General features: G+C 41.0%; 1 protein-coding gene across 1 annotated transcript; it reads right to left on the bottom strand.

Moving 5' to 3' along the window:
* Positions 1-1,584: 1,584 nt before the first annotated feature.
* On the bottom strand, positions 1,585-8,358 carry tmem37 (transmembrane protein 37). The gene is given in 2 exon segments (NM_001292359.1): positions 1,585-2,403; positions 8,316-8,358. Coding segments are annotated over 2 exon segments (594 nt in total). The 5' UTR covers positions 8,340-8,358; the 3' UTR covers positions 1,585-1,833.
* Between the last annotated feature and the right edge of the window lie 4,462 nt (positions 8,359-12,820).

Below are 12,820 nucleotides of genomic sequence, written 5' to 3'. Positions count from 1 at the left end.
TAAAGTTAGCACTTTAAATAGGCTATTTGGATCATCTGAAAAATGACTTTAAAAGCCAAACTGACTCATCTGTTTGGACTGAATGACAGAAAAAAATTCTCGGTGCCTTTCTATGATGGATACCAGGAGGAGTGCTTATTGCGTGTACCAAATATTCAATGCCAGAGCAATATAAGGTTCTGTAGATGACCACTTTTACTCCCATTGTTTTCTATTGAGGCACACAAATGTGTTAAATCTATAAATCATAAAGTAAGAGATTGAGAATAAGACACCGAAAATAACTGAAGACTCATTATTGGCTTTTACCCAATGTATGAAATACGTTTTAATAATTAAGCTAGAAATTATTATTTTGTTTGGCATTTCATCAAAGTACAATACTTTGTATTGTATACTGAGGCAAAAATACTGAGGTAAGTCCTCAGCATTTTTAAAGCCTCTTTAGCAAATGCTTTTGAAGCATAATGTTGCGAATTGTGTCTGTAGTAAATAATGTTTACTTTCCATGCTTTCAATTGACATGACAATGAAGGAAACCACTAGGACACCTTTGGCATGGATATTATTTGAGTGAAGGTGAAAAGGTGTGAATTATGGTACCCACTTTGTCCTACATTGACAAGCTAAGATGTGATCTACACAACTCCTTTCTGAAGTACCTCTTTTGTATACAAGTCGGATGTATTTCCATCAGTTACAAAATAATAATAATTTGGTCACTTAATCCATGATTATTTGAATGTACAGAATGTACTGTAAAGTAAATTGACTGTATATTTTGTGAGCGAAACCCGACAGTCGATTGCGACCAGCAGTGTCCCACAACAGTCGTGGATTGAGTGACCCAAATATATATATTTTTTTGAAGGGATTATTATCCCCAGAAAAGCAATCCAGTAATCAACTAACAACTGGGTTCCTACTTACTACTAGGTAAACAGGCGTGTGGAGTAAGAAAAAGTTTTGCTGCGCCCAGGAATCGAATCCAGGTCCTCTTGCTTGCGAGGCGTGTGCTCCAACCAATACACTTCAGGACTCCACAAGTTATTTAGTTGTTAGAGAAAATGTAGCAGCGAGCTACCAGATTAATTCCAGAATTTAAAAGGAAAATGAGGGGGAGGGGAAACAACTTGAATTATGAAAAGTGTGGAAATTTAGATCTAGATATGATTTTCTGGTAAGTGCAAGATTGAATACGGTATTGCAGCTTCAAAATAAGGACAACAAAAGAGCATAAGAAGTGTTTTTATAAGGAAAGGATGATAGGTCCTGGAGCAAACTATGCTTGTTGGAAGAAAAAATCATGAAGTATAGTATTTCCAAAAGGAACTAGTCAAGTTTCTGGAAATTAAAAGGATTCAGGGTGGGATATCAGGCATATTAGATTTTGAGGTAGATGTGTGAAAGGAATCTTTGGGGATGGATGTTGAATGGGGAGATGGGTGAACTAATAACACTCCTGCTTAAAACTTACTATTGCTAAAAGTTCAGGAAATTAATCATATTAAGATTATGAGGCCAAGTTGAACTAAGCTCGAACTCTCCTCTCACAAAATAATAGTCAGAACTTGGATGCTAAATCATTGGACATAAGCTTTATTGGATGTTGTCTGCAACAAAATTATTAATTTATTCAAAGCCCATTAAAAAAATGACATCGAAAAAAGAACCTGAAGGGGCACATTACATCAGAAAATAGGGTACAAACTTTTCAAAACTGTCAGTGTGCTATGGGATATTTAAATGAAACAGTGAACCTTGGCAGACCTGAATTTGATGTGCACAGAATACTTTGCCAGTTGCACCAAAAAGTTACAGCATGAGTAACCATTAAGCAAACTGAGTGAACTTTGTGTTGACTGAGAATGTCATGCTATGAATGTGGAGACCACTCATTCCATTAAGGAAAAAAAGAAAAGTTGCAATAAATTCGCACCAGAAAGTTAAACTGAAGCCTGTGAATGTGAGGAAATTCCTCAGGTGAATAACGAAACTGAGCACACCAGCTGATGTCATGAAGAAGGCCAATACAACCAGAAATGAACCGAATGCCCATCTGCGGGTGGAGTAGACATCTTGGTAAACCTGAGAGACAACGAGCATCTCCAGACCAAACATGGCCAGCACTACAGCAAAAGTGACCATAATTCTTATAAAAATGAATCCAATGTATAAACCATCAACCTCAGCAGCACAGAAATCAGTGGTATATTCAGACTTGTGGTTCTCCTTCAAAGTGCAGAAATACCATAGTCCAATTACCTTGCCATCTACAAGCAGCCAGTGACCATCACACACAGATATTGAGGAAAGGACAACTGATATTGTTGTGCATAGAATTATTAAAATCCTGATAAAAACATCCATGGTTGATTTTCTGTAGTAGGGTTCTTCTCGCACCTAGAAATAAATATGCATATTATTAGTTCAGGATTTCACATTAGATACATTATATGCAGTATATTGTTTACAATTCTGTGAATCATTGTAGAATCATCATTCCAGAAACAATCACATTTTTATATCAAAACCATGGCAATGGAGCCTGACTGGTATATAAGGTCAGCAGAACTACATGACTTTGTATCACAATTATCCATATTCATAGATATACTCCAAATTACAATTTGGATTATAAAGATTATCCCCGTCTCCCAGTGCTGGCCATTGAATCCACTGTCACATACCAGTTAGTTATTAGAATCTTTTATTTGATCAGTTATATAATCTTCATTATGCTTCATTTGGGAAATGAGGTGCCTCCAGTGAAATCTGTCTTACAATTGCTTGTGTAAGCGTTATAATTCTTTGTGAAGCAAAACAAAGTAAGCAAAATCTGCTTCATGTGGAATTAAACTTCAGGAACCACCTCACCCAGAGGTAGTGCAAGGAGAGCATTGGAACCCAAATGTTAGGCGTCAATTTGCAACACATACTACAGTTTAATGACAATACTATTAATATTAGATAAAGTGAAACTTACTTGGAAATCACATACCATTTTCAAGAGTCAAGCTTATGTAACAAGAGATTAAGAGGGAAATTCAGGTAAATATTTATTTACCCAAATGTCCTTCAATTCATATAAATTTTACAAACTTCATCCTTAATCTCCTGAAGGAATTGGAGTCAGAAGGGCTCACCATTACATTCCTTTCTAAGATTGTATTACCAAATCTGTGGGTTTACCAACTTGTAGAATCAGTTTTCCATAATGTTAAACCACCCTTGTGTGCTGTGGAACTTTTTACAATGACTCATTCAATGTAGTTTGGAATAGTGACGAACCAAGCCAATTAACTATCATATGTGACACATTTGAGGTTAGCTTCTTAACAGTGGAAGAACTCCATCACAATAGCATTATAAATCTTTAGATATGATGCAGTATCCTGAAAGCAACCACTGAGAGTTTTGTTGAAAATCACACTTAAAATACTCTTTAAGCTCCATACTTATTAAAATACTGCCTGGAAAGTTACACAGATTTAAATTCTCTTTCCAATTCCCATCTTTCATTCATTTCCTAAATCAACTGTTCCAGATATCTAGATATTGAACATCTCAGCTGTAGATCTCATTTTTTTTTGGCATGACAAAACAATCTCTAGTATCCTAGAGATCTCTTTACTCCTCACCTCTTTATTGACCTACAACCATGGAATCTGATTATATATATATATATAAATATATATAATAGGTGTCATTGTTATATTGTTACATTTATATAATATGGTGAATCATATTGCATTTGAAGTCAAAGATTAACCTGCATTAGTATGACTACCATTATGAATTCAATAGACTTATAAACTACAGCTGAAATAACATACAAAATATTATTGAACACTTTTAAAATAACTTAAAATTTTTTAACTATCTAGATTTTAAACAGAGTTGGATCAGCTATCGTCTCACATCAAAATAGCTCCTAGTTTCCCAGAACACAGATTTTGTGGATTTTGCCATGGGGAGGGGGGCAGTGGATTATTATAAATGAACTACAAAAGGGATTCAGTGGTAATGGTAAGCACATTGTCTTGCTACCCTGGAACATGGTTTGAAATAAACATAGATTGAGAAATGAAACTCTCACTCTGCTATCTGACCATAATTTTGCACAAATTAGAAATCTTACTCAGAGAAAATACAAGAATATGCATTTGGGTTAAAGTATATAGCTCCAGCCAAGACTAGATAATAATAATAATAATCCTTGCATTTGATATAACGCTTTTCACGTCTTCTAGACGTCTCAAAGCACTTCATAGAATATGCAGTAAAGTGAATTGACTGTATATTTGTGGGCGAAATGCGGCAGCCAATTGCGCACAGCAGTGTCCCACAAACAGTTGTGGATGGAAAATGACCAATTTATTATTGTTTTTTTTTTGGAGGGATTATTATTAGGCATGTGGAGTAAGGAAACTTGCCCACGGTTTTGCCCTGCCTGGAATTGAACCCAAGTGTCTCTCTTGCAAGGCGAGTGCTCTAACTACTGATCTACAGGACTCCATAGATGAGTTGAATGGCCTCCTTATTATTGTAATTTCCACAATTTTAAGAGAATGCCTGATCAAGGAAATTGAACATTTTTACCAGTTCACTCTTCCAATACTAGGAAAGACTCATTGCTACAATAAGAATGTGTCGACTTTGCTTTGCATCTGCGTGAACTACAATGGATTCTACAAACTGTATTACATGTTCGTGCACATTATGCATGCACATCATACAGTAATTATCATAAATGCACAAAATCTGGTAAAATACTGCAAGTTCAATCACCTTGACCAAAAGTTCTTGCTAAGTTTAAAAGAGATTTCAACAAAAACATTGGGTAGTCTCAAAAGAAAGTAACTGCAATTAACTTTACTTTTTATGGGCTGAAATTCCTTCTACGTTTATCAGTTAATGTATATCAAATTACAAAACACTGTAAAGCCCTTCTATGGTGAATCTGGTTAGCCATAACATTTTAGAATCAATAATCAGCTGACCTGATAAAACAAAGTTCAAATCCAGTTACAGTAAATAAGCCACTCCACTTCAACTATGGATTCAAACTCTAATTCAAAGATGATGCTCCATTCTTTGCTTCATCAGATTATGAATCTAATCCATATCTGAACCACAGATGCACTTCAAGATGGACGATTATGATCCTGAAGTAGCTGAAGCAGAATAATCCTTTTAAAAATTGCATGATTTATGAGATTTGGTGCTCAGAATAAACAACAACAACAAGACTTCATTTATAGAGCACCTTTCACGTCGGGAGGACATCCCAAGGCGCTGGACAATTGGGTCAGGACCCGAGCAGGGCGGAAATGGTCAGGGTGAGGGAAGGGAGGGAGCGAGGAGGGGGTAGAGAGTCGAGAGGGGAGCTGAAGGCACGGTCAAAGAAAAAGGTCTTGAGTCCGGCCTTGAAGGAGGAAAGGGAGGAGGCGGCGAAGGCACTGGGGGATGGAGTTCCAGAGCCTCGGGGCTGAGAGGCTGAAGGCCCGGCCACCGATGGTAGGGCAGTTGGGGCGGGGGATGTGGAGCAGACTGGAGCCAGAGGAACAGAGGGTACGGGCAGGTAGGTAGGGGGATAGTAGGTCGGAGAGGTAGGAGGGAGCAAGGCCGTGAATGGCCTTGTAGGTGAGGATGAGGATCTTGAATTCGATCCTCTGGGGGATGGGAAGCCAGTGGAGGCGAGCGAGGGTGGGAGTGATGTGGTCGCGAAGCCTGGTGCAGGACAGTACATGAGCTGCAGAGTTCTGGATGACCTGCAGCTTGTGGAGGGAGGTACCGGGAAGGCCGCAGAGGCCAGCAATCCCTTTATACATTAGACAATGGTTTCATGATCTGTGAAGTGCATTACATTGCAACCTAACAAGTGTGCATTATGCTGAGGTAAACACTTATTAAATAAAAACTTGATTTTTTTTACCTATTAAAATTAACACCAGAAAAAGTAGAGAACTATTTAACTACGCTGAATCGTAGAAGACAAAGGGAGCTGAGCCGAGCAAAAAGCACAAGAATGCTGCTAGTGATCTCAGTTATTTTACAGATATCTCTTATGTCTTCTTTCACCCCCATCCCAAATCATGTGGTTTGATTATCTGTGTCAACTGCAATTTGTGCCAGTACTGCACTTGTTTTTGTTTATTATTTCACGATATGTTCCAAGCATCCGCATTAATTTATCTGTTTTTGAAGTCATGTCAAGTGAGGTGAGAAGTTAAATTCAAAATTATACATTTGGCATCTAATAGGTCGAGTTTTTCCTAATGGGATTACTTCATAAGGAAACCAGAAGTATTAATAATAATAATAATCTTTGCATTTGATATAGCGCCTTATCGTGTCTTCAAGATGTCTCAAAAAAGGTTCGCAGAATATACTGTAAAGTGAATTGACTGCAGGCCACTGCAACTCACTTTGTCCATTTTTTAAAAAAGGAAGTCAAACAAAGTTTGCACAACTTTTCCACAGCATCTTTTTCATGTTGAAAGGACATCTCAAAACACTCAACACTGCTGGCCGGGCCTGAGCTGGGGGTGGGAGCCAAAGGAGGTGCGATGGGAGGGGAAAAGATGACCCAAAGCTTAGTCAAAGAGTTAGGTCTTGACGAGCCTTGAAGGAGGAGGGGAGGGAGTCGGAGGGAATAGAGCTCTATAGAGCAGGAGCAAAACAGCGATGGTGGTGCAGATGGGATGGGGGGGAGGGGGACATGAAGTACAGAGCCCGTATTTGCGGGCAGAGGGAACAGTCCGGTTGGGAGGTCACAGAGGTGGGGTGGAGAGGGGTTGGAGAGATGAAGGACGTAGAGAAGTGCCGAGGGATCGTCTGTCGTGACAGTGAACCACGAAACGCTGCCCTCACTTCTCTCTCTCACACCCTCTCTTTCCTAATCACACTCTCTCTCTTCCCGCTCTCCTCTGGCTCTCTCACGACACTCTCCCCCTCTCGCAATTACTCTCTCTCACTCCCCTTTCTCTCCCCATTCTCTCTCACACTCTCAATCTCTCTCTCCCCCTCTTCCTCTCTCAATCACTCTATCCCCCCTCTCACAATCTCTTACTCCCCTTCTCACCTCTCTCTGACACACACTTTCTCCTCTTTCTCACTGAATGGTTCTTCTCCCCTTCACCCCTCCCTCAGATTCCCCTCTCCCTCACACACACCCCCCCCTCTCTCCCCCACTTCTCACTCTCTGCTCTCTCAATCAGTCTTCCTCTCCCTCTCTCTGTTAATCACTTTCTTGCTCCCCCTCTCTCACGCAGTCTCTTCTCTCAATCCCCGTTTCTCATCGCTCACACACACACTCTCTCACTTAATCATTCTCCCTCATTCTCCCTCCCTCACTCACCCCCTCTCTCAATCCCTCTCTCTCTCTATCCTAATCAGCCGCGCGGTTCACTCTCATTTGGAACTCCAGAATTGCTGCCCTAATGAATCGAATTATGGCTTTGCTATCATTAAAGAGAAAAGAGAATGAACAAATTGTCCTTCACCCCTTCTCGGTGTGGTGCTGAAGAAGAGTGTAAGCAAAGTTTAGAGTCCACCACTGCCCTCAGATACCCATATAGATCAGTAATTGGGATGGAATCCTCTTGTATCTTTCAATCAATAACCTGAAGGTCCCTTCTCAAGGCCTACAGAGTTACAATAACACACTTGGGGCACCCACCTTCAAGTCCCACTAAGTGGCCCAGTGGTCGAGGTGGTGAATGTAGGACACAAGAACCTCGCCCAGTGAGTTTTCCATCGGGACAGTATCCTCTGCCACCGGAAGGCCACAATTCTACCCGAAAATGCCTGGCACATATGCAAAAAGTCCATCCCTCTCAATGCCACCTAATACACCATTGACGAAGAAGGTAGGTGACAGGAGACAACCTTGCCTTACCTTCCCACACACTTTGCCGAGGGATAGGTTTGGTGACTCTCACATTAACTAATGGTAGAGTTGGATTATTATCCTGGTACAGAGTGCAAATATAGCATACACATGATTTGATAAAATCGCAGGCGTCAATCTGTAATGATATTTTTGATGTTTAAAGTTCCCTCTAATGTCACACTGTACCCTTCCACAACCCTTTAGATAAAGTAAAAACGCATTGACTGCCTCAATCTTATCCCCAGTTGGCTCACAAGATGCTTTATCCCACACTCACACTTAACTAGATTTAAATTTGATGCCCCAAAACGAAATATCTCCCTCGACATAATGAATGATCGATATTTACATTGACGATATTTACATGTGAGTATATATATATTGCTGATCGAAAACGCAACATTTAAAAAATGTATACCTTGATCAGCAGCTCAGCCGCCATAGCGCTGCAAGGAGTGAAAGGCGGTGGACGATGATCCAAGCTATTGGTCAGAAATTGAAGATTTCTCGGTTCATTTGTGGAGTCAAAAGTCCGATAATCTGGGGAGCGGTTTTATGATTAACAAATGTCTTGAAGCGCAGAAGGGATGCAGAGGCCGGGGGCAGTCTGGAGAAACTGCACTGAGTTGCAAAACTTGTACTTCGGATATTCCTTTGCTGACTGGGCAGGAATAAAGATCAGCCAACTCATTGGTAAACTGCTCAGGAATGATTCGGTTTAAGTGGAAACTGACTAAGAAGGACTATTCAAATAGCAGATCAGTGTTTTATTTCAGTGGCCCTGAGTGATACAGTGAAGTCGAGTAAAGAGTTATTTTTGTCAGAAAAAATGTGCTCTCACGCACGAATGAGGTTTGCTGAGATGATGAATTTTCACCTTGTTAAGAGGTTGAAAAGTCCAATTTAAATCTGCTTTAGATAACAGTGGTTCAACCGGATTTGATTGGTTCCAACCACTATATTATAATAAAACCTCTTATGTTTACCTTTTGCAGTAAACATCAGAAGAAGAAAAGTATTGAGTGAGATTTTAAAAAGCTGCCGATTTATAAATAACTCGTTGCCGTGTTGTCAAGTTCTATAAACTGAATAGCTATTCACTATTTTATAAATCCTATATTGTACTAAACAAGGGTTCTGTTTAGATTTGGAGACTTTGAAATGTCTATGTTGAGACGAACCTTAAAAGTCAAACGATTTGGAATCGTCGTTGAATTTGCATCTGTTGCTATCAATCTGTCAATTTAAATTTTCCATAGAAACTATGTCGCTTGAACCCTACCACATTGGCTGTTCATTTTGCTCACAAAACACCAGTCTGCTTTCAGTTCCTTCCACTGCTTTATCTTACTATTCGTGGTGAACCTCCATCCCAGAGTCTTTCCAAGTTGCCCTCCTACCAGTGGCTTCTAAACCCATTTTAAAATGACCTCTTTGACTATGCTTTTAACTGCCTTTTCCTTTCACGGCTAAATCCAGTCGGTTGAGTCACTTACTTTCAGATATTCTCCCAATGTAAAAGGTGCTATATAAATATATCGTTCATCCAATTTGTCTCCTATACATCTAAATTGGTCTTATTTTGAACCTCCTATATATACCATGGGCTTTCACAATTAGGAGGCAGGTGAAGATATGGCTTCTGCCTGTTTATTCCCTCCCATGGGTGGTTCATTCCTCCTAACTTGGCTGCTGTGTTGGTTGATGTATCCATAGGAGTTCAATGCATTGATTACTGACCAATCTGTCTAGATCACCAATGAGATTTTAGAATTCAACTCTGAAAGGAAAACCGTCCTAACTGGAAAGGCAGTTTTAGCTGATTAGGTAATTTGTGACTTTGTAAACAGCATGTAAACAGCATGATTACTATTTTAGCTTTAGTTCTTGATTTTATCCAGCACCATAAACCTATGTGTATTATAGTGAGGAAGGTTTATAATACATAAGAAATTATGAAAATTGTCATTAGCGGTAATATCATCCATTTGCTCCCGCAGACATTTCCTCCCAGGTAACATTTCCTTTGTCCGTGCTTATGGTCACCTCCACCCTCCCCCTGGCTCGGTGTCAGGCTCTGCCACTCTTGATTTCAAGATCCTCATCCTCACCTACAAGGCCATTCACGGCCTTGCTCCCTCCTACCTCTCCAACCTACTATCCCCCTACCTACCTGCCCGTACCCTCTGTTCCTCTGGCTCCGGTCTGCTCCACATCCCCCGCCCCAATCGCCCTACCATTGGTGGTCGGGCCTTCAGCCTCTCAGCCCCGAGGCTCTGGAACTCTATCCCCAGTGCCTTCGCCTTGCTTCCTCCCTTTCCTCCTTCAAGGCCGGTCTCAAAACCTTTCTCTTTGACCGAGCCTTCAGCTCCCCTCTCGACTCTCTTCCCCCTTCTCGCTCCCTCCCATCCCTCCCCTCACCCTTACCATTTCCCCCCTCCTCGCTCCCTCCCCTCCCCCTGACCATTTCCCCCCTGCTCGGGTCATGACCCAACTGTGCAGCGCCTTGGGATGTCCTCCTGACGTGAAAGGCGCTTTATAAATGGAATCTTGTTGTTGTTGTTAAGCACTCCTAGACACTGCCCCATGTGATGTGCGCTGTACAAATGCAAGTTATTGTTGTTGTTATGTGAATCTGTAAGTAGAAAATGAATTAAGAATAGTGACATAAGACCAACCAACTTGCGTGTGAGGTAGAGACCCATAGTCATAATGAATCAATTGTCTAGTCACAGTGTATATGTTTATAGACTCAACGTGTGCATGTGATTTTAGATAAAATAAACAACTAGAGACCAGTGGGTCCATCTAGTGATCCATCTGATGATTATGTGCAATATCATACGGGACATTTTGTTCCAGTTTCATTTCATTTGCAGTTTGGTTATGAGAAACAATTTTAGCTGATTGAGAAGGTTATGTAAAGTGCTGTAGCTCAGTGGTTAGAGCACTCGCCTCGCAAGCGAGAGACCTGGGTTCGATTCCCGGCAGGGCAAAATGTTGGGCAAGTTTCCTTACTCCACATGCCTCTGTTTACCTAGCAGTGAGGAGGAACCCGGTTGTTAGTTGATTGGCGTATCGCTTTTCCGTAATAATTCCTTCAAAAAAAATTGGTTACTTCAATCCATGACTGTTTGTGGAACACTGCTGTATGCAACTAGCTGCTGTGTTTCTCCCACAAAATATACAGCCAATTCACTTTACAGTATATTTTGTGAAGTGCTTTGAGATGTCTTGAAGATGTGATAAAGCACAATATCAAATACAAGGATTATTATTATTATCACTTATCAGAATAATGATCAAAAAACTTAGTGATATTTGGATGATTTAAGTTTAGGATCGGTTGGGTTTCTGGGTTCAGATGCTCTAAAGCTGATTATTTTCTTATTTGGAACCCTGACTACTGATATATAAAAGCAGAAAGTGACTCTGAAGACAACTGCTTGGGAGCACAAGCCTTTTGTCTGTAATTGAAGTCAGTGTGGTTGTAACTTTTTGTTTTTTCCCCATTTTGTTCATTTTTCAACTTTTCATATACACACTGTGTCAGGGTGACAGATAACACTCAGCAACCATTAACTTTTTGTCATATGTACTCATAAATTTACACAGGTATACATGTACAATATTATGCATTTTGCACCCTTCTACATATTTTACATGTATAACTAATAAGGGTGCAAAATGCATTAACGCAGCAGTTTCTGTAATTCCTTATCCCCTGTGATTACCAGTCCTTCAGCTACTGGGAGTGAGGATAATGGCCAGATGATACATCTGGTTGCATTACTAGTTCAGCTGTGAACCTCTGGCTACACTGAAGGTTCTTGTGATTTCCACCAGGTCCACTAATTTGTGAATTTAACGCCTGATTTCACTGTTAATGGTTATTTAGTCATCATTGTGTCAGTGATCTTGCTGATGGATAGAGTTGAAATGCTGACATAACTAACACGTTTATGTGTAAGTGGATTATGTGAACTATACTTTGTTGATCAGACTGAAAGAATATGGATGTCATGCTGTGATTAAGTTAAATCTCTTGACTCCAGGACCACTGCTGTCCTGACAGAATGTCTGTCAGACATCAAGTCCTGGATGACAGCTAACTTTCTACATTTGAATGACAACAAGACCAAGGATCCCATGATTAGCTCCCATCAGCGCCTCCACACCTCAGACACTGTGACAGCTTCACCATCCATGGATGTACACTCCACCTTGCTAAGCCAGTCTGGAACCTTGGCATCTTGTTTGACCCTTAACTATCCTTTCTAACCCACATCCGTGCCATGACCCGCTCTGCCTTCCCCCAACATTGTCCCGCTCCGCCACTGTCTCACACCACAGGCCGGCGAAACCCTCAGACACGCATTCATAACATCGAAGCTTGATTACAAACTCCCTGCTTGTCGGCCTCCCCAACTCCTCCCTCCATAGGCTGTAGATAATAATAATAATAATAATAATAATAATAATAATAATAATCCTTGCATTTGATATAGCGCTTTTCACGTCGGAAGGACGTCCCAAAGCGCTTCACAGAACACACTGTAAAGTGAATTGACTGTAAATTTGTGGGCGAACGCGGCAGCCAATCATCCAGAACTCTGCAGCCCGTGTCCTCTCCCACACCAGGCTCTGTGACCCTATCACCTCCACACTCGCCTGACTCCGCTGGCTTCCCATCACGCAGAGGATACAGTTAAAGATTGTGGTCCTCACCTTCAAAGCCCTCCATGGCCTTGCTCCCCCCACTCTGCAAACCCCTTAACATCCTGCCCGCTCCCTGTGCTGAATGGGCTCCGGCTTGCTTCACGTTCCCCGCTTCGCCCGCCCCACCATTAGCAGACTGCCATTCTGCCCCCACCCTCTGGAACTCCATCCCACAGTCCCTCTGCCTTGCCCCCCTCCTTTACC

Source organism: Callorhinchus milii, unplaced genomic scaffold (genome assembly GCF_018977255.1).
Source record: "Callorhinchus milii isolate IMCB2004 unplaced genomic scaffold, IMCB_Cmil_1.0 Scaffold6, whole genome shotgun sequence".
In the NCBI taxonomy this organism is placed as follows: Eukaryota; Metazoa; Chordata; class Chondrichthyes; order Chimaeriformes; family Callorhinchidae; genus Callorhinchus; species Callorhinchus milii.
Note: the sequence above shows the minus strand (reverse complement) of the source record. Positions and strands in the feature narration are given on the sequence as shown.